The 22970-nt window shown below is 37.7% G+C and overlaps 1 protein-coding gene across 9 annotated transcripts in view; it reads left to right on the top strand.

Moving 5' to 3' along the window:
* RALGAPA1 (Ral GTPase activating protein catalytic subunit alpha 1) overlaps window positions 1–22970 on the top strand; it is a 138915-nt gene that overhangs the window by 55113 nt on the left and 60832 nt on the right. For all 9 annotated transcript variants that reach the window (XM_076345047.1, XM_076345046.1, XM_076345045.1 and 6 more), the window contains 10 exons: window positions 1659–1875; window positions 3002–3178; window positions 6610–6762; window positions 8303–8496; window positions 8621–8719; window positions 8830–8985; window positions 10470–10598; window positions 11586–11711; window positions 12974–13032; window positions 16763–16871. In XM_076345047.1, the coding sequence (XP_076201162.1) occupies window positions 1659–1875; window positions 3002–3178; window positions 6610–6762; window positions 8303–8496; window positions 8621–8719; window positions 8830–8985; window positions 10470–10598; window positions 11586–11711; window positions 12974–13032; window positions 16763–16871 (1419 nt within the window). The remainder of the gene's footprint in view (window positions 1–1658; window positions 1876–3001; window positions 3179–6609; window positions 6763–8302; window positions 8497–8620; window positions 8720–8829; window positions 8986–10469; window positions 10599–11585; window positions 11712–12973; window positions 13033–16762; window positions 16872–22970) is intronic.

Here is a 22970-nt window from a genome sequence, read left to right as displayed (position 1 = left end):
ATCAATTTTAAGTCAAGAATTTCTGGTTACTGTTGAATGCTTACAGAACGAGACAACTGATTTGAAGAGATAAGTGTTTTATTAACTAGCAATAAAAGGGGAAATATTAAAATTAAAAAGTTGCAAATGAAGAACAGAACGGGTGACAATTTAAATGTAGCATTTCAAAGTTGTTCAGTTCTTTTTGGTGCTTAGAATTTTTTAAGATTTTTCTTTTAAGGTCGTTTTAAGACACACTCCTGTAGAAAGTTGTCAACAAGTAGTTTAGTTGTTGCTAATAAGGGGCAGAACAACCTTCTGCGAAGTGATTAGAAAAATTTGTTTATTTATCATCATCTTTTATAAATGGCAAGAGAGGACTTGCAGAGTTTGTCCAAATGTGTGCTTTTTTTCTTTTGTATTGAACTCATGTTTATGAAATTTGATTGTTGGTGCAAAGTGTTCTTGTTAGTAAGTCTTGAGTTACAGGACGAAAATGCTAACTTGAAATCTATTTTAAAAAAAAAATTAACTTAGTCTGCAAATTAATAAAACAGAATTCATCATAGCTGGCCACAGAAGAAGAGAAAAAGAGAGTGAATACTATTTGTTTTCACATAGGTGGGCAAGAATATTGATTATTAATAGTTCAGACAAGAGAGTTGATACTTTCCTTAGGTAGCAAAAAACAGCCAAGGTAAGTTTGAATAAATATTTTGAAACTGCCACTGATTTTGTAATCTAGCACATAAAAATAGATATGCCTTCTTAAAACAGAGTACCAACTTACTAAGATTAGTTTTAGGTTGTATCTATTGAATGCTAAAACCTTGTATCATGAAAAGCTTGTCAGTCTGAGTAAATCTCTGATTAATAGTATGGTCGTAAAAGAATAGAGAAGTGACTGGGCCTAGTGTATAAGGAAGTCATCTTCTGTCTCATAATGCATAAAGATTTCAAGCCATTTCATAAAATGGCTTTTCTACTTTATCTCTCTTCCCTCTCAAGCAAACAGTACTATCTGTGAAAAAAACGGCTTAAAGAAAGACTCCAAGTAGAAGACCACCTTACTTTTACATGAGCAAATCTATATGCCTTATTTCTGCTATATGCTGTCTTTGGTGTCCAAGTCAATACCAAGGTTTTGGCTTAATCATAAGAGAATTAATGCATGAATTAGTAAATTCAGTTGGTTGTGGTGTACATGAAATTTTTGCTGATAGCATGGTAGCCTATAGGCCAGAAAACACAAAATTGCTTGACATTTTTTTCTGCTTGTCTCTGGAACCAAGGTTAACAAATTTTCTTTAGTATTTTAGACATAATCTGGAGATAATATACTTTTTTACTATTTTTCTCTCTCAAGTCTTACCTAATAATGTGTGTGGCACATGCTAGTCTGAACTGTAGCCTTTTAAGGTATGTGCCCAAAAATTCATCTTGCAAATAAAATTTGTATTTATGAAATTCTGTGACTGCATGGGTTCTTCACTTACTGCTGCCTGTCTGGGGTTTTGGAAAGTCTTGGCTACATATGTAGTGTGATGACAATTTCTGGTTTAGGTACTTGGGAACTATTTGTTACGTTCTGACATTTGCAAATGTGGGATTGCTTTTTCCATTTTATGTAAATAAGCCATCCAAGATTGTAAGATAATTTATGTCTCTTCAATGTTTAGAATGTGACAAGAAGAGGAAGCAGTCCTGGCAGCCTGGAAGTTCCTAAAGACCTTCCTGATATATTGAACAAACAGAACCAAATGCGTCCTATCGACGACCCAGGCGTGCCTTCCGAATGGACATCACCTGCCAGTGCGGGCAGCAGTGACCTCATCAGTTCAGATAGCCACTCTGACTCTTTCAGCGCCTTCCAGTATGATGGCCGCAAATTTGAAAGCAAGTGTATTTTTCCGAAAGTAGTAGTGTTTTTGATTGCTTGCTTGCAAATTTCTCTTTTCTTTCTTTTAAAGTTATATGCCAGTAGTCTTCTATACAGAGAGCTTATTTTGATTTCCCGTTGAAATCATTAGCGAGTTAATGGAGCAAGCAGAGTTCTTGAGAGAGGCTATCATGTTTATAGTATACTAAACAAAACAGCACTGGAATACTACTGCGCAAAAAGCAGAACAACAATGAACAGACGTTAGAAAGCAATATTGTCTTCTCCCTGGAGCGTATCCGTCTGTTTTGCACAAAATATAAAGATGAAAGGTTACTTATTTTGGAAGTTATTTTAATTCTTTTGAAAACAGTTAGGTAAAATTTAAAGAAGGGCTTCTGACATTGTTACAGCGGTCTTTGTGTAGCTATAGATTAATCAAGATACTAAGTGTAATATTATGGTAACGTTAGTGTGCTTTGTTTGATAACCTAATGCTTTTCATTTGTTTCATTTATCCATTCCCACTCTTGTTCAACAGAAGGGGTCATTATGGTTGCTAGGAATTATGACTTCATGTATTATGCAAGAGAGAAATAATGTTTCTATGGTAGAAATTATTGAAGAAATTACAATTTTTAGATATGTAGATGTTATGCAACTAAGCGATGTTATTTAAACCTACATTTCAGCATGACATTTTGTCTTTAGTGTTGAAAAAGCCATTTCTTAGAATATCATTTGCTGTAATATTTTTAGTTTGAAGTTAGTCCTTTAACAGTCAACTTGGATATTTCTTCCAGCTTGTAAATTTTGCAAATAAATTCCTTAATGTATGTTTCCATTATTTTTACTTTATTCTCATGTAGATGAACTTACAGCAACTAAGCAGAATACAGGACATGCAACAGGAATGTCTTCTCCAGAAGTACAGTCACAGTTTTGTGACAGAAATGAGACTATTCATAATAGTCAAATACTTTTTGCTGTTACATTTTACGTAAATTTTGCAACAGTGTGTTAGTAGCATAGGAGATGCACATACAAATTTTACATGGAGGATTTTGGAGGTGCTGGGCTTTTGGTTTTTATATTAGTGATATTTTTAGGTCGTAAGTTAATACAGTACTTTTCCTCATACAGATTTCAGCTTTGGCACTGAAGCAGGGACACCAGCTTCCACTGACGTTGATGCAATTTCAGGACAGCAACAAAGTGCCGAGGAGCAAGAAGTGGCCAGTCTAACTACACTCCACATAGATTCGGAAACAAGTAGTCTCAATCAGCAACCATTGTCTGCTGAAGCTGCAACTATTACTGGTAAAGTAGTTAAAAAAAAAAAAACCCTAAAAAAAGCGCATTTATTTCAGAAATTTTCCACCCATCCTGAAGAATGCAAGTTCCAGCTTCTGCAATGAATCTTTATTCTATATAAGATGATTCTTGGATTTCAATTATTTTTTGATTGCTATTGAAAAGTAATGTATGAAATAACATAAGTGGAAAACCTTTGTCTGACTTAGTTACCCATATGATCCTTGGCTTGGTGCTAAATGTATTTTAAACCCTTCATGAGAAAATCTATACAATTACCAGGGAGAAAACTCTTATCACATAATGTATGCTAGATCTCTTACAAGTGTCCTTTTATTACTGGTAGTCAAATAGCTAATTTTCAGGAAGGGTTTTTTCCTTGGAAGGCTTTGACAGCGCTCTTTCAAACCAGTGTATCACACTGAAGTATCATGGGATTCTTTTATGTACATCCATCTTAACCTCTCTCTGTATTGTCTGTTGTGTAACTGGGAGCTTTTAATATGCAAAATGTTAGTTATTGTGTCCTGTAAGATCAGTTTCCACTTGTGTAACTTAAGAATTCTTTTTCTTTTAGTACTTTCCCTGTTGTTTTCATGAACAAGTAAGCCTGTTAGGAAGCAGTGTTTCACAGCCTCAGTTGATGAGCTTGAGGCTCCACCAGTTTACATTGCAACTGTTTCTTGAGAAAGAGAGGTAGAATGGCAATTAGGTTAGCAACCACCAAGTGATGCATTTAACCCAAATTGAATGGGCTCCTTTCTGAAAGAGAGAATCTCCCTCTCTGAGGAGCATTTGGAAGAACAGTCTCTTGCCAGATTTTGTAAATGAGAAGTAAAGATGTCCATAGTCATTTTCATACTCCGTGTTCCGTAACTGTAACGCACTACCATTCCTCTTACAACCCTGGGAACAAGTACCTATTTATCTGTGAAAGCTTATAGCTACATACAGTGTCTTGTTCTCTGTGAGAAATCAAACTCTGCATTTTCAGAGATATTGAAAGACATCTTTACTTCCACCGCCACAATTTTCACTTTCGAAAATTGCCTTCCTGCTGAAAGAAGCATGGTATTAGCTTTCTTGGACATTGTTGTTCAGCTTGTTCAACAATGTTCAGCTTGACTTTCGTTCTCTTCATTTTTCTCTTTGCTGTGTGCTTGTTGAAAGTCCTTGCAGAAAATCTGTTCTTTTTCTGTTTGTTTGTTTTTATATGTTAATAATTTCATTGCTGTTCAGTATTTTTGTCCAAGTTTGCAGTATAATTGAATTGATAAGATTGCAGTTAATGACTGAGTTGTCCACTGAGAGATTCTGTGGCTGTCTCTTCTTGTTGTTTGGACCACTGTTTTAGAGAGGCAGCTTTTGTGTGTCACATGCATTTAGCTGGGTTTCCTGAGGAAGCAAGACTTGTGCAATTACACTGTCTGTCTCTGTCTGACTGTTCCATGCCCCCAACAATGTTGGAGCTCATTGTCTAATTTCTGCTAAATTGACGTAGAAGAAGAAAACAGAAACACATTATTTGCTTTGAAATTTTAAGAAAGATAGGCAGCTATTTAGTGAAAATTGCATGTATGCAGAGTCCCGTTAACAGGGAGGCTGCAATGTGAATTCACTATATTAGATCCCAGCGAATCCATGCAGAAACTCACTTTGGTGGTTCTGCTGCTCAGAAATCAACTTGTTTCTAAATAGTTCTGCTTTGAAGGTTTTTGGAAGGAAGATTTCTTCTTGGCATATAGGCATTATTTCATATTCTTAGCAAATGATTGAGTTTATTATTGATTGCTGTTTACGAGTCCTAGAACAAGTTGCACCCATAGTATTCTCTGTCAAATTTGGATCCACATATGCTGGAGTATTTTAGTGCTTCTTAGAAGAATCCAGTTGTTCAGCAAATTTGCCATAATTATTTCTGGCCATTCTCTTCCATCATATGAAGGTCTCCTTCCCTCCCTCCCCTGCCCGCTCTTTCTCTCCCTCTCCTTCCCTCTCTGTCCCTGTCTATCCCCCTCCCCCTCGCTCCACCCCCACCCCCCGAATCACTCTTTCTCGCTCTTTCTCTTGATCTACTTTCATCCATCCCCACTTAATGAGCAGAGTGGAAGAGAAGTAGGAAAAGATTTCTCTGAGCATCTTTTAAGTGTGTATTTTACATTATCTTTGTGAGCATGTGGAAAACGAGCGATCAGTAGTGAGAGGAGAGTACCATTACCTGTTGAGTGAAACAGTAGTCTGTGTATGAAGCAGTAGCGTCCATCTCTCCTGCATAGAGGTGTTGATTTAAATTGATGATAAAAGCTTCATTGCCTTTGCCATTTAAAACAGATAGAGACCTTTGCAGTTTAACAATGTAATTAAGTTTGTTTACCACAATTTCTGTTCTGATATTTGACACTGACATTTTCTGTCAAGTTCTTTAAACCATTTGTGCTCTTTGCAAGAAAAAACACTTTGCAGCCAATAATTGGGGAAAATTACTGTTTTAAAAGGCTCGCTTTTTCATTGCTGTCCCTAAAGTTCAGTTTCTCTCTAATACTGAACTTCACACATAATTTTTGGGTCCCAGTTACATTTATCTAAGTGTTAAAATAGGTTTGAATTCTTCCATTTTAACATGTGCTGATGTGCAGGGAAGTATGTGGTGAATATCTGTTCTCTTTTTTCCTGCCGTCTGACTGTTCTGGCCGAACTCAGCTTTTTATAAGGATCTTTAGGCAAATTCCGGAAGTGAAACTAAGGTAGTGCAGAAGAAAAATACAAATACCTACTTCCTCTCCACAGACCTCTCAGCAGAGGAGCCCAAATAGTTGCCTAGAGAGGTTGCTCAGTGGTGATCGTGGAAAAATGCCTTTGCAGCACTGCCATTCGAACACTTGTATTTTCCTGTCTTAGAGGAAATAACGTTCCTCTGAGTATACAGAACTCTCCCTCCATATGGATTTTCTCAGCCCAATCAGCAGATAAACATCAAAGATTGTCAGTTACTGGTTTAAGCTTTTATATTTTCTAAGTTAACTTGCATGCATCCATAAACCTGGAAGAGCAGATGTTTCAGGAAAATTTCTGCTTAAACACTTTGCCGGAGAGAAATTTAGGTGAGGGAATGTGGAGAGAAATTTGACTGGTTCAGAACACTGAAAGCGCTGCAGAAAAAACACATTTAAAATTATTTGGGCCTAAAATAGAGCTCTGTTAATCCATTTACCTATCTGATTTTGATGTTCATCTTTCAGCTTTCCTGCATGTAATTTGTTTTCTTTCAGAGCACCATTCACAGGGAGATCTGCTTACAGTTTTTATATCTTTTCTTGGCCCGGTTTGATATATAAAAGTAGCTCAGTTTTCTTTTAATGCTATGTTTAGACAACATTTCAGTAGCTCAAGAAAATAGAAAAGGCTTTTAAGGTAACTGTTAAAAATTGCATTTGCAGGCTCTGAAAGTGCTTCTCCAATCCAATCTGCTCTTGGATCCCGATCACAGACACCCTCTCCTGCCACTCTTCATGCAGATCATATTGAGCAGAAGGATCTGCAGCTGGATGAGAAGCTCCACCACTCTGTTTTACAGACGCCAGATGACCTAGGCAATATCTGGAATAGAAAATACAAACCTGTTCTTTCTTTCTTTTGAATGCAATATAGTGAAGTAGCTAGTATCACATTAGTTGTAAACAATCCTGTACAAGGCTATTTCGTCTGCACTTTTAAAAATATTTAATTACAGTGATTTCCTTTAAAAGCAAACAAAACCCTTTTGCATTTTATCTTGCGTTTCATTGGAATTATTAGCAGTGGATTAATAGTCCACACATTTATAATTGTTCTTCTTGATGCTTAGAGTCGTGGCAGTTTAATCTAGTATGTGGCCCTGCCATGGACTGTTTTATCATTGAAGTACAAATAATAAGACATAATTTTAAAGTAATGTTATAATTTCTCCTTGGAAGTTTGGTTCTTTTCCCTTTCATATTTAAACAAGTTTATGATTACTTCAACTATCTTGGCTATTGAATTCTAGGATACATTCACTTTGTAAATACGAAGTTTCCATTTCTCCCGTATTTGGTCTCATGGAAACAGAAGAGTGTCTGATGTATATTTCAGACCCTTTTCCTTTAAGTAGCCTACTGATGGACAGAAATATCATCATTTTGCTTTGTACTTTGAAATCTGCAGCTTAGAAACCATTAGTGTCTCTACCACAGTGGTCCAGATCTTCAAAAGAAGAGGCTATGTGATTAGGCTGAATTCAGATTTAATTTTGATTTTGTATGTCTGTGGGAGCTGCGAGATTTTCAGAAGATCTCAGCAAATTCTGGTGCGGAGGTGTTTTGAAAATCCGTCTGAGAGGGGCGGAAAGGAGATTCTGCATGCCCACTGCTTTAAAACTGTGGCTCGTTAGCTAGTTTAGTGTGGCTGTTCAGCTAGTTAAGTGTGAGCTGAGTAGACTTTAGCCATCGGAATCTATCAAAGTTTTCTTTGTATGGACAAACTAGATTAATCATCTTCTGCCTAAAAAAGATTGTTCATTCATATAACACTGACGTGTAGAGAGAGCTAGGTGAGAGTTAGGCTGTGGTGCTAGGTTACTGAATGTTGCCTCTCCAGTCATACAAACTTACTGCTTAAAGAACAGCAGCCAGAGACAAGTTTACTCACCTTTCTCTTCAATTTGCAATAAAATACATTCCTAGTAGATTCAAAGGAAAATTGTCTTTCTATTTTATTGGGAAAAATGAAAAGTTGAAATGTAATTCTGCTTGGAAGCAGGCAAGTGGAGTTCTGCAGATTCATTGACTCCAAAGAATTTAAGACAGGACTTACAAAAGGGGCGGCCTTACTAGGTCCGTCAGATCCGTATTAGGGCTTCAGTAGTGACCTTAAATGTTATTTATGGAAAGAATATAAGAAACAGGACAATTCTTCCTCTACAGAGTTTGATAATAGACATATAGTTAAACATATCCAGCGTTGAGGTGGCTGAATGGGTAAGAAATACCTTACTCTGAAAGCCTGATCTTTTTTTTGCTTTGGTTTTAAGAAAACTATGTGTGTAATAGTTATATCAGAACTTTTCTTTTTCTGGAGAGGTAGATCTCGCTGTACTTTTTTCTTCCATTACAGAAGCTAGTGAATTCCCCTCAGAATGTTGCAGCGTGATGGCTGGGGGAACGCTTACAGGATGGCACGCAGATGTTGCTACTGTGATGTGGAGGCGAATGCTAGGAATTTTGGGAGATGTCAACAGCATCATGGATCCAGAGATTCATGCCCAGGTTTTTGATTACCTGTGTGAACTGTGGCAGAATCTGGCCAAGGTAAAAGAACTGAACCTCTTCTCCAACCTGACCTGATCGGGCAGGATTTTCAGAAGGAAAAAACCACCACCTTATATACTTCCCTTAAATATTTATCTTTTTGTTTTGTTTTCAATAATTGCAGATAAGAGACAATCTTGGTATTTCAACAGATAACCTAACTTCACCATCTCCACCAGTTTTAATTCCACCACTGAGAATTCTAACACCGTGGCTGTTCAAGGTAAATTTGAGCACTAAGCAGTGAAGCAGAAATAAAAGTTTATGTAGGTGCAGAAGTGTTTAATGTAATTTTTTGATTTATGAATAATAAATATCGTTTTAAAACTGTAGGCAACAATGCTGACCGATAAATACAAACAAGGAAAGCTACATGCTTATAAACTGATTTGTAAGACAATGAAGCGAAGACAAGATGTTTCTCCAAACAGGGATTTTTTAACTCATTTCTACAATATAATGCACTGTGGACTTCTTCATGTTGATCAAGTAAGTTTAATTACAAAATTCAGGTTAATATAAATATTATAACTAAAAATAAAATTGTTTTATCAAAAATACTGAATGGATTTTCAGCTGAGTAATATAACTTTGTCTTTGAAAATAGTTATGTGACTGATACTTTTTCTAAACTTCGTTAAATGGCCCTCATGTTCTTGGTTGTAATCAGAAATGCTTTTTTGTAGTCCATTCCAAGCAAATACGAGGGCGGAAAAGGTACTCTTTCATTTTTTGCTGATTGTATGTTACAGATTGAAGCATGCAAGAAAGAGAAGGAAGCAGATCTCTCTAAGGTCTACTGTTCTTCTTACTTGCTCCCTGATGCAACAGTTTAGCTAGTGGAAAAGTAAATTGTGCTCGCTACGTTGGAGTAGTTTACTTCTACAGCAAGTATAGGAACCAGCAAACTGAGACATACTGAGTGTATCTAATCAGTGGGAGTAGATCTTTTTCATAGGTTTTAATATGAACAAGTCTGAAAATACTGTATGGCTTAAACAGGCTTTTTAAAGGCTTGCATCAGAAGTGTGAAAAAGTTAGTTTTGTGAACTTTTTTGAGGAGCAGTTAGAGGCATAGGGAGATCAAAGGTTCAAACAACCCTGTTTTCATTAACTGGGCAAAATAGAACTAGTCCAAAATTATTCCACAGATGGCTATGGATAGGACAGATCTCCAGTTTCTGTCCTCTAACGACCAGTTTACACTGCTTTTCTTGCTGATTGCAAATCTTCCTATAACATATTGCCATTTAGTTGGATATCACTGTTATTGGAGAATTATTCAAAGGAGGAAGAGGGTTATGTTTTTTGCCTATCTGTGAACTTGGGATGGTTTTTAATAATTACAACATTTTATACTTTTTCCAGTACTTTTGAAGAAATTGCATCGTGTACATTAATTTTAAAAACTGCCTCACTAAGTCTACAAGAACGTAATATGCTGTGTTGAATAACCACATACCAGAAATGTTACAAAACACTATTATAATTCTTTCTTTATATTTTGGTTCCATATGGATATATGTAAGAGGCTAATACCTTTTTTAAAGTTATAGTCAGGTGATACTTGTTGGAGAGGATTAAGGATGATGTTAAGAAAGGTCTAATAGCTGGTTATCTCACTATATCTCTTCTGTACATATTTTAATGAATGGTTAATCATTTATAGAACTCTTAAAAGCTAAATGTAAATGAATATAAGATGTGACCGGGTACCGACCTCGTACAATAGTGTCCAAGGTTAAATTGATATATAAAGTATACCGCAGTTTACTTATATTAATATGAGTATACTTAAGGAATTTATCTTTTTACGCTACTCTTCACTCAGTAATGAATGTCTTAATTGCCACAATGAATTTGCTTTCTTGCATTTTTACCTTCTACCTTTGGTAAATAGCTGCCTTTTGTTCATTCATTGTTCATCTTGTTGATACTCTTCTTTTTCTTTTTTTCCCTTTTCCTTCTGCAAGGATATTGTCAATACAATCATCAAGCACTGCTCTCCTCAGTTCTTTTCGCTTGGTTTGCCTGGTGCCACCATGCTTATTATGGATTTCATTGTAGCAGCAGGAAGAGTGGCTGCTTCTTCTTTCCTCAATGTAAGTATTCCTCAGTTAATTCTCATTTATGTGCAAGTGGAAAGGATTTGAGAGAAAACTGGGCAGTATTTTTCCTTGACTAGCTTGTTAACTTGACCCCAGAATTCAATGTAACGGTTAGCAAATATAGATACTGTCAGTGGTTTATTCTAGAACACTACACATGCAAGTCCTCTCCAGAAAATATGTGAAGAATGCAAAAATTACTGTTGAAGCAGAGAATCTTCTTTTACTTCAGAGTTCTCGGAATTGTGACTGCCATTTATTTGTGCTTTAAAATGTTTTAAAATAAATGTCCATTTTGACTGTACCTTCATTTAAAAAGTATATTTATTCCTCCATGTCTCTGCTATGCAATGACTTTGATGATCAAGCTTGAGAACTCAAATCTGCTAGCGTTTGCACTATTTGGATGTATTTCTGATATTGTTACCCAGGCAACTTCAGCCTTATATAGTAATACTGATATGATTACCTAGGTGCTCTTGGCCTTGCATGACTGTACTCCCTCAAAGCTCCCCAATACTCCTCTCCAACTGTCTGTGAGTTTTGACTGTTTCTCACGTCATTCCCCCTTTAACCAACTGTGAAATCCAGCCTCCCTCAAGGTACTATCTGAAGCCTCTGTCAGCTTCTTACACTGTTACCTGTCATGTCCAGCAACGCTTCATGTCATGTCCAGTAGTTTTCCACATCCTGTTCAACTAGCTGAACCTCAGACCCGAGCCTAGTTAGCAGCACAGTCATTTGTCTGTAGTCCTAACAATTCCTCTGCTTCCTTTTGACCATCTTGGAAAATGGGAACATGGGGTATGCATGAATAGCAATCCATGGGGCTGTGGTCTCGGTTTGCTCAGCTCTGCAGAATTTGCAGAAGGAGAAAAGAAATAGCTGTGTAGAGTTTCAGCCATTGTTCTCTTTTAAGGCAGCTAGAAATGTTAGCTTCCTGATTGCAGTAAGAATATATATTTCTCCCCACCTTTTTAGGCACCAAGAGTTGAAGCACAAGTTCTTTTAGGATCTCTAGTCTGTTTTCCCAATTTATATCATGAACTACCAGCTCTTCACCCAAACATTCCTGACATTGCTGTATCTCAGTTTACGGATGTTAAGGTAGGAATTTTAAGAATATTTGGATGGTATTCAGCTACCAAGTATATGCTTAATATGAGGTTGTTCCAGGAAATATTAACTAAAAATTTTAAGAGTCTAAAATTTTTCAGAAATCATTTCAAATGGATTATAAGGCTCAAGATCCCATAAAATCTTGTCAAACTTTATACTACTAAACATACTTTATAATTGCTATTAACTTAATAAAGTGTTTTCATATGTTTGTAAAAGAAAATGATGTGTTAGCTCACCTTTTCAAGCCTACTCTCATTATGGCTATTTGCAGTGTCACAGATTGAATCAGCTGAGAAGGAGAAGATTAGGAGGTTCAAGATACATTATTTAATTTATTGAGAATTCACAACTGGTGAAATCTGCCCGTGTTCCTAAGGGCTTTAGAAAACCTGTGTACATCAGTATGTTCTTTTAGACAAAAAGCAAAGATTAACAGAGACCTTACCCTCCCTATCATAACACAGAGTTGGGTAGTGTGCCAGTACACTGAAACCAGGCAGAGCTCAGTTCGTGTGTTTAATTGCTGTATGTGTGTCAGGTATGATTGCTATGTCTAAGAAAGGCTCCCCATAAGTTTCCAAACTGTTTCAACTTAGAGAGAGACAATGGCTTGGAAGCTGCTTTACACCTTGCTCCCTTTTGGGGACTGATTTTTAATTCCTTCTTTCTCATTTTTATTGCATAATGGCTATTTACTTGAGCTTTATTGAGAGCAACCTACAGCTTTACGGACATTTCACTGCAGTTGAGTCAGAATTCTTCTTGACATCATTCTTAAGGCACTGTAGTCACTTGTTCTGCAACTACTTCCAAAGACTTTTTAAATCAATATAATTTTGGAGGGGAAAAATTTGCTTGTTTAAACCTCAAAGTGATAGGTACTTTCTGTAATACCCTTCAGGGCTATTCACAGAACCTAGCTTTAGGGAGGCTTTTTTTTTTTTTTTTTTTTTTTTTTTTTTTACCCTTGCTATTTTATGGAAATGTATTGGCAAGAATTGGATAAATGGGTAATCAGCAGAAATTAGGACAGTAACCTGTGGGATATTCTTGAGGTAGCACAATAATGAGCATCTAGGGCAGGCTAGAAGCTTGGAGTAGTGGTAAGCAAACAATCTATCTGACCACAAACCTAGAGACTCAGCTAAGCAACATGCCTACGTATGCTATAATAAAATTGTAATTTTCTGATACTTCATGTCATGGAGATATTGGTAAATCAGCGAATATTTTCCTCTTTGTTTTAGGAACTCATAATTAAAACTGTGTTAAGTTCAGCAAGAGAGGAGCCATCTGGTCCTGCACGGTAGGTCATACAAAAAGAGCTTCTAAATTAATAGATTCTTTTCTTTATTATAGTGTTTTGAGTTGGATATATTGAAAAGCTTAAAGTAAAAGCTTGTATGTATTTTGTTCATGGTTTTCTTTACCACTATCAAAACTGTGGTCTACCGTGTGAATGTGAAATTGTTGGTAAATAGAGATAATAACAGAACAGACTTTTTTTGTCAGACCAAATGCTGGTCTAGCCCAGTATCCTTTCTCTGATAGTGGCTGATAGAAAAGGGTGTTAATATGGGTAAGGATATAAGCTCTATGCCCTCCTAGCCTACCCTGGTGTTCAGCTCAAGGATTTTCTGTACCTAGAGAGGCATTTTTGAGTTTGATGAAGGACAAGGTTACTTATGAGGGAGGTATGATTATTTTTTATTAGACCACATGATTTAATTTGAAAAACAGAAATAATCCAAGGTACGTGAGCCTTTCTTTACGGTATGGAAAAGAAGCAGAAGATCCTGAACTAAGCATTAAACTGGGAATGATTGCTCTGATGCTTAAACCTAAGCATCTTCATCAGATAGAGAACTTCAAAGGAGAAGATACTTACCAGTTTTTTGTTCTATTTCTTAATTTGCTTAGGATTTTGTTCCTCCTTACCCATCCCCTGAAGCTTTCAGTTATAGAGTCCTGTGTATGGGATTGGAACAGGAATCTGTAATGCCTACCAAGGAAGAGCACACTTGCGTACCTTGTCTGTTTGGGTGGAGTGTCTATATATGCTCAACTAATAAATTGTTACTTAACAAATGCAAGATACTAGAACCACATGCCTGAAAAATGTTACTGGAAAGATCAGTTCATTGAACCTTAAAATGTTTTGCTGGACAACAAGGAGCAGTTTTCATCATCCCATTTACCTGTTCTTCACCTGAGCTGGTAATCTCTCTCAACACAGGGGAAGGAAGGAATGTTCTGAGATAATTTTAATTTAATTTTTCATCTTCTTTTGCAAAACTGAGTTCTAAAAAGCGTAACACTCTCCACTTTGCTTTTGAAAAAGGTGATTTAAATCCATTTGGTTCAGAACATTATTACTGATCCTGTGGCGCTGAAGCACACAGCATTAACGTCTTCAGTTCTGGCAGTGTCTGGGAAGACGAAGGGAACATTCTGCATGTGCCCATATCCTGTCCGGCTGTGAGGGTGTGTATATAGGAGCAGAGGCACATGTGTATGCCCAGCCTTTCAGAGAGCTGAGTTATGCTACCCCCAAAATGCAAAGTTGGACTACTGTGTGTAATAACATTAAATGAAGATTAAAAAGGAATAGATTTCCAATGTCTCTTTGGGTTGCCTGTGCCCCTCTCCTTCTTCTGGGAGAGAGATGGGTATGTCTCTGCTGTGAGGATAATGATATTCCCACAGCTCCTGAAGCTTGACTGCCTTTTCTTCCTGCCCAGTGGCAGTTTATCCACTGTCTCTTTTGGGAATAACCTCTCTGATACCATCTGCTTCACAGCAGTACGGAGTTCACCTGGGTTACTATCAGAGGTCATATTTGGGATCTGCATTATGATTTTGCCATGTCAGCCCAGCCACTGGTAGAGTCTTAATCGTCTTTGCAGTTTCCTAGGAGAGAACTTAGATTTCTTGGAACTTAGGTACGTAGCTCTGTATATCTCTAGCAAGTCTGAGTGCTGTTATTGTTACCCAAGTTATACATCTCTATTCCTTATCGCTTCCACAGAGGGTCGATGTTTTGTGTTTCATTACATACTTGACCCAACCGAGCTTCAGGGAAGTCAGTTATCTGAAATATGTTCTACTCTCACATCTCCATCTATAAAGATTAATAACTGTATTAATCAAATTCCTCTCCTGCTGCTGACAGTCTGAAAAAGAAGTGATAGGTTGATGAACTCGGTGTTCATCTCTTCTTCTGCTTGTGCTGTTAAGGCTGTGATTCTTTAATAACAACATTGTAGCCACATAACTACAGTTTTTCAGAGACTACTCTGAATAATGATAGTGAAACTGGTGTTCTTGGTAGAAACCTCACAGACTCCTGGATATTTTGCACATCAGTATGTCATCAGACGTGGAATGGATCTCAGTAGCATAAAGAAAACCTTAAATAGTAACACGGACTTAGAGCTGTCTACTCTTCTATACACTAAAGGTTTATTTTCTGAGTCAGCTTACACAAACTGTCTACATTTATTGTTTATTCTATGTTCTTATTTTCTTTTGTTCAAAAAGGATTGAAACACATACTGTGGAAATAGCAGAAGAGTAGACTGGGAAGGGACCAGGAGTACTTCTGTAAGCTCTCCCTCCTCCGAGGCTGGAGTGTGTTTAAAACATTCCTGGCAGTAGCATGCCTAAATGGTCCTGAAAATTTTCTCAAAGAAGAAAGTTACAGAAATCCTAGACAGACTATTCCAATACTTATCTAATTTTTACACTTGGGTTGTTTGTATGACCAGTATATAGGAGAAATCTTTTCTACTGGAAATTAAACTCTTCAGTGACTTACTGCACGTCAGAAGATTTCTTATCATTTCCTTCCTTAATTGTGATCTAGACTCAGTACGCCCTTCAACTTTTCTTCCATATGTAATATTCCCCAAAGCTGTTTATTATTTTTGTCACTTTTTTCCTAGACTCCCTCAAGCTTGTCTTTATTCTTAAATTGTATTAATCAAAATGTAATGGAGGCAGTCTTGCAATTGAGATTTTAGTGACAGTGTACAAAACAAGGTGGTTTGACATCTTATTTACACTATCACTTAGCACTAATTCCAAGATGTATTTTTGCTACCTGTTAGCAGTTTCATGATTCTGTGTAGCCTTAAAATCCTTTTTCTACAGCACAGGCTTCATAGCCACTTCTGTTTCTATTCTAGCATATGATTTTTCCTTCCCAGATGTAGTGCTTTGCAGTTCCCATGACCAGCTTTCACCTTGTCGATTTTGGACTGCTCTCCAATTTTATCCGGAGGATTTTGAATTCTGAAGTTGTTTCCAAAATATTTGCAGCCTGTGTTCTTGAATATAATTACTAATGATCCAGAGATTGCTTAAGCTAGCTCCTTAACATTTCTGAACAAATTTCATCCATCTCTGCTGATTTGAGCACATCTATCTAAATACTTTTTACCTTTACACTCCTTTTCCATTTCCTGATTTTAAATGAAGAAACAGCAAAAGTTGAAGTATTTAATCACAATATGTATACTATCTCTAGCATTCATTTACCCCTCCTCTATTCATCTTTGTTTATTGTCAATCTAAAAAAATGTAAATATCTATGAACGAATAACATTCCCCTCTCTTGTCTCTGTGTCCCAGAAGCTCTAAACAAATATGAGGAAACTCTCGTGTTGGGGAGGAGGAACCTCCCACCAGAATTTTTACTTTGTCTTAAGAAAATATATATGAAATTCCCATACATTGATTTCAGGTAGTATTTTTAATCCAAAAAGCACATAGATATGCAGGAGTTCTTGACGTCTTTTGGATTTTTCAGTTGCTCAGAAGGGTGCTTCCTTTGTCCTTTCTGTGCCTTCACCAGGGTACTTGGGATTTCTTTCGCATTTTTAAATGTTACAGCATTACAAAGGTTTTTGTGTAGTTCTTTTCGAAATACTAAAATTGTGTTTATTAGATTTTAGCGAGACATATCATGAATCATAAAAATTGCACGTTCTTATAGCATGTTTCTTGACAACTTGTTCTCCAACATTGTTTTGCAGATGTGTTGCTCTTTGCAGCCTTGGTATTTGGATCTGCGAGGAGCTAGTTCATGAATCACATCATCCTCAGATCAAGGAAGCATTGAATGTGATTTGTGTTTCTTTAAAGGTGAGAGACAAACACTTTTACCATGTATATTGCCTTTATGTGTAAAGATACTTCGCCTTTTCAAAGTCATGATCACATTTTGGCATCCTTACTTCACAGTCTCATTTTCAATCCTTACAAAAGACTGAATTCAGTTTAACTGGTGAATCTCTGAACTCTGTCAGAAGAGACCTTTACCGTTATTTAAGTCTGGAGGAAATGGTGTGCTAGGAAATAAGATAGTGGATCCCTATCTTAATATATATCATTAGCCACTTCACTCTAACCCTCTACCCTTTGGAGCATAGTAGTTTATCCATCATCCCAGCTTTCATAAAGAGTCCTTGCAATTCGTGTTTCAGCAAAACCACTACTGGTTTTTTCTGACTTTGTCCAGCCATACCCCTTCCCACATACTGGACCCAAGCTTCCAGCAGGGTTTTCTGCATCTGTTTGTAACTAGACCTAAGAGCCTGTGGTGGATTAACCTTGGGTAAGGGCCAAACTCCCACCCAGCCGCTCACTCACTCCCCCTCCTTAACATGACAGGGGGAGAAAACAGGATGAAAAATCTTGTGGGTCAAGATGAAGACAGAGAGATTGCTTACCAGCTACCATCAAGGGCAAAACAGATCTGACTCGGGGAAATTAATTTAATTTATTGTCAGTTACAATAATTTGGGCAGTGAGAAACAAAGACAAAATTTAAAACACCACCTTTCCCTGCCCTCCCCCTTTCCCAGGCTCAACTTCACTCCTTCGTTTCAAACTCCTCTGCCTCCTCCTGCCCCCTCCCAAGTAGTGCAGAGAGGATGGGGAATGGGGAGTTAGGGTCAGTCCATAACAGTTCCTCTCTCCACTCCTTCCTCCCTGTTCCACTGTGGGTCCTTCCACTGGCAGCAGTCCTTCAGGATAAGCCTGCTCCAGTGTGGGCTGTCTGTGGACTGCAGTTCCCTCAGGAGATATCCAATGCTGCAGTGTGGGGTACTCCACAGCTGCAGTGTGGATATCTCCGCTGGCATGGTCTTTTCCATAGGCTGCAGGGGAATCTCTGCTCCAGCACCTGGAGCACCTCCTCCCCCTCCTCCTTCTCTGACCTTCGTGTTCACCTGCTGTTTCTCATTCATTTTTTTTTTTTTTCTTCTCTGCCTGTGTGGCGTTTTTGCCCTTTCTTAAATATGTTTTCACAAAGGTGCCACACACTTGGCAGATGTGCTCAGCTGTGTCCTGTGGTGGGTCTGTTGCAGAGCTGGCTGGAACCTCCCGTGTCTGGCATGGGGCAGCCCTTAGCCTCTTCTCACAGAGATCCCCCCTGTAGCCTCTCCATTACCAAAACCTTGCCATATACACCCAGTACAGATCCATACAAAGACTCTGGAGTACAGAAGTGTCGGAGTCTTTCCTTCTCCAGCATTTGTGTCTCCTGTCTAGGCTAGCCATGGATGCCAAGGGAAGTCACATTCCTCACTAATTGGCATCCTGGGTTCCCCAGCTCTGATTTATAGTACTCTTAAAGCCTCCATGGTACATTCTCCTGACACATTGCAAAAGGGAAAGGCCCGGGTAGAGAGGAAACTGGAAGGGATCCCAGTTTTGGGAGCCATCTGCCATCATATGCAAAAAGCCTGTCCCAAGCCAAGTTGCTGCCTTGTAGGCTGCCAGACTGAGTGGAGCATCCAGTGTAAGAGGGGGACAGGGAAGAAAGTGGGAAGGTGACAAATGCAAAGGCCAAGCAGAAGTTTCCCAAAGCTTCTCATGCTTCTTGCTCACCTGCCCTCTTCTTGCCCCCGCCAACCAAATCCCATTAACCCCATATCCTCACTACGTTCTGTGCCTGTTCACTTCTGAGTTCGAGAGCCATTGCGTTATGCAGTATTGCTTCTCAGCCTTGGCCAGATATTTAGAGGGAGATGTAGAGTACTTATGCCGCATGCCTGGAAGCACTGGAGGATGTTTGATTTCCTGTGGCAAAGTGCTCTATGCTCCTTCCAGGACATGTCATTCAGGCCAGTACCTGTTAGAAAAAAATCTGAATCCAAAGACAGGTCAAGAGTTGCCATCAAAGTTTATGTGAATAAACTATCTGTTGAAAGGGAATAATGAGAAATTCTGATTTTGGTGAGAAGTAAAGAGCACCTGTTTTTATGGCTATCATTAAAATTTATTTCCCGTTTTTTATGAAGCGTGCTGCAAAACTGGGTAATTTTACAGTTTTTCAGAAGGATTTAACTTTTCCTTTTTAACAGGTGTGGTGGTGGGTTGGCCCCAGCTAGCAGCCAAATGCTCATCCAGCCGCTTGCTCACTCACCCACCCCAAGCAGGAGGGGGGAGAACACAGGAAGAACAGCAGTGGGTCCCTGGCCCCTTTCCACAGAGGCCACCCCTGCAGCCCCCCGCTACCAAAACCTTCCCACCTACACCCAATACGATGGTTCTGAAACTAATTTGTAAGATAAAACTTTACAGTCTCTGGTAGTCACCATGTAATTCTGTATAAACAGCTTCACATTAAGTTCTTGAAATCTAGGATGATTTACTGTTGTGGTATTTGCTGTTCTGACTGAATCTGTTAAACATAGCTATTTGCACAGTGATTCTCACCCAGAAAAGTAGCTTGCTCAGATATAGCTAGTTCATTGTGGTGCAACACCTATAAAATGCTTCTGAATAGAAGAGGTTTTATGACATTTGTCTGCCTTTCCTTTTGTGAATGACAGTTTTCACTATTCTGAAACTAGTCTCACTGGATTTCAACTCTGGTCGTGAGATTTTGTATTGGTGGTAGTATATCAACAGTATATTCCTTTCATCATCTCTGTTAAAAAGCTGCACTTTTTTGGCTTTTTTTTTTCCTTGATGGAGTGTTTTTATTTTCCTACTTTTTGCAAATCTTTTTCATATTTGTTCATATTTTATGGAATAATTAGAATATTATTAAAAACATCTTATTTTCTAGCATTTTGCAAACGTGCATGTTCATGAACAATATCTTCAACTTTTTAAGTATGTCCCAGTTTATTTTCAGAACCTTTCTACATGCTCTTTGTTTACATCAAAATTCAATGAATAGTCTAGTCTTTCTGTATATACACATTGGTAAAAATCGGGGTGTACGCTTGTTATACATGGTTTGTGTTAGATGTTGTGAACTAACTCTTCTTTTCAGCAATGGGAATCTGAAAAGTATCTTAGCAAATCAGCTGATCACATCCTGTGAAGCAGGATTTGAGTCTACGTCTAAAATGAGTAGCTGCAGGGCTTTTAGTATTAGACTCTAAATTGCAATTTCCTGTTTTGTAAAATCACATTCATCCTTTGCAGCTTCACTAATACTCTCTTCCAGGGTTTTCACCTTGCTTTTTAATATCCCTTAACTAGTGCATTTTATCAAGTTCCTGTGCAAGTTTGGTATTAGGCAAATGATGCTGGTTTTATCTTACTTCTGCAATTTATCAAAGTTTAAACTATTTTTAATCCTGACATTCACTGTGATTTCTCTTATTTTTCTTTGACGTATTTATTAAACCAATTATTTGTATCTCATTTATATTAAACATAAATTACGTCTTGAATGAGAAGACAAAGATATTTATATTTCTACTTTGCTTTGGTTTGTGTTGGCAAGAGCATCCAGAGCATGTTGGCTTTTCTCCTGTTCTGAGCATAGAGTTTAATTATGAAATGAAAAGTTCATAAATATATCATGGGAGAAACAAATTAGCTCTAATTTGTTACCAAAGCAATCTCTGGCTTCCAAATAGTTGATTTGAACTCCCAGAATGAATTATTTTCTTATTTTCAGGAGAAATGAATGGATAGGGAGCTGTAGTCCTAGTCCAGCTTACTGATAAGTACAATTGGCCAAATAACATTGACTAGAAATGTTAGCAACAGTTATATGCCTATTTCTGAAATACAGAAGCATGCTCAGAACTGCAGTCCAGCAGCTCACTCTGAATATAGCTAGCACTTCTCCCAGCAGTGTGGCAATACTGCTGTATCTGTGTTAACCTCTGCTGAAGTCCGAGCCCAGAGGATCCTAACCAGCCATCCAGACCCCTGCTTCTCATCTTTATGTTATGCTCCCCTCAAAAATCCTGCAGATACATCACAAAACTATGTTGTACAGGCTTAGTTGAATGAGTGCCAAAAATAGGTTATTTGCAAGTATGGACAAGGTTAAACTACTAATGTAACATCCAGAAAGCAATGGAACCCTTGCAAAGATGAGAAGTATGTCAAGACTACCCTTCCAAGAAAAACCCTGAGAGTTAGGTACCAGGCAGAGTGCCAGGTCATTGAAAGCTTTTTTTTTTTCCCCCCATCGAGTAACTTTTAAAAAATTTATGCCCACAATTACACTACTATATATAAAATCATATCAAAGTAGTGAATTCTTACACTTTATCACATCTAGCATTTTCCTGAGATAAAGAACGGCTAGTGAAATGTTGGTGGCATCGCACAGCCGTCTTTGTGCCACCTCTGAAGGCTCTTGGAAGAGAAGTCAGAACAAAGCAGCTGACTTGAAAGGGGTGAATTGTTTTGCTATCTAGCATAAACCCAGTGTTGCTGCTTGAGTTTAGGAAAATGTCCTTCCAGGACACACAGCTACAATTGTCTGTTCTAAAGCGTTTGCGCATTCTTTTGAAATGTGATATATTGACCACGCTGGCACAGATTTCTGAAGTAGATGAAGGGTTTGATCTGTTTGCACCAATCTCCGTATTCTTGATCAAAACTTCCTACCTGGTACTCTTCCCAGGAAAAAGAAAATTCCAGTGCACAAGATTTTAATTTTAGTTATATTCATTACTTTATACCCTTCAGTCTTTTGTTCCCTTTCTTAAATTAAAAAAAAATATTAAAACATTATCTTCAACCAGAGAACAGAAAGAGCTTAATTAATTTGCATAAACCAGCAGTGGAAATCATTCACTCATCTTCATTTTAAAGCCTGATGATCCTCTTTTTAAAAAAATAAATGAAAAGAAGAAAATGCTCCCTGTTTTTAAGTAGTGAACAGCTGATTATTCAAAGACTCTGAAAAGTCTCCAGGCCTTTTTCTCAGGTAATTTTTTCTTAAATTCAGTGATCTGGATACTCCGTATTAAGCTACTCTGGATTGTCCACCCCTTTTGTCCTCTCCAGTGACTTTGGGGTTTTCCTGCAAGCTTGTAAGGATGTTTCCAGCAATCTGGATTTGATCTCAAGTTCTGTAATCAAATTGTTATGCTTTCAATTTTATTTAATTTTTTTTGGTTGTCACTCGAGCTTGAACACTAGAATCTGTACCCTGCTTACTGTGCTCCTACAGTGTACGTTCATAGCATGGAGAGAGACTGTCTCATGAGGGATAAAAAATAATGGTGTTCCTGTTATAAGCTCTGGGAAGACTTGCAGATGTAAGATGTCTGCCATGTTTTAGTTAAAAGCCGTCAGTAGTGTGAAACTGCGTCCACTGAGAAACAGGGAAGGTCAGAATTAACTACCCTGTGTACTCTGGTTTCCGTGTCTGTGGCTGACTTGTAAGACCCATTCATAGTCTGTCTTTATGCTTACGTAGATACCACAACTAAAAAATGTTAATTAAAGCTTCATACTCCATACTTTTGCTTATGCTTGTACTTTTAATGTTCTTTTCAAGACCTTAAATGTAAAAAATGATAGCTCTGCTTTGATAAGAAGCTGGCCCAGGGCAGAGTTTTCTTCCAGCGCATTTTCCACCTTTAAATTTTTGCCATTCAAAAATTTTATTCTGAAATCCTTAATTTTCTGTTCAGGCTTCGTTGCCCAGGCGTTTCAGCTTTCTTAAAGCACTTTTTTTTTTTTTTAAGGTTTGTGAGATACACCCTTCCCTGAAAGGTTAATAGAACTGGACTGATTAAGAAAACAGTCTAAGAAACCAAGAAATTAAATCTAAGTATTTATAGATATATTTTTATATAATATATTTTTGTATAATAAGCATTACCCTTATCTGAGTTCAGAGGTAGACATTTAGCCACCTTGCGGCACACACCTGTGACAGCTTCACTGCTAAGTAAAGTGAGATTAAAACATGTAAACTACTTCTTCAGTCTTTTGGTAGTGCAGGAATTCTGATGTCACTCATCTTCC

This window comes from Aptenodytes patagonicus, chromosome 7 (genome assembly GCF_965638725.1).
Source record: "Aptenodytes patagonicus chromosome 7, bAptPat1.pri.cur, whole genome shotgun sequence".
NCBI classification, from domain to species: Eukaryota; Metazoa; Chordata; class Aves; order Sphenisciformes; family Spheniscidae; genus Aptenodytes; species Aptenodytes patagonicus.
The sequence above is the reverse complement of the archived record's forward strand: the minus strand, read 5'-3'. Positions and strand labels throughout refer to the sequence as shown.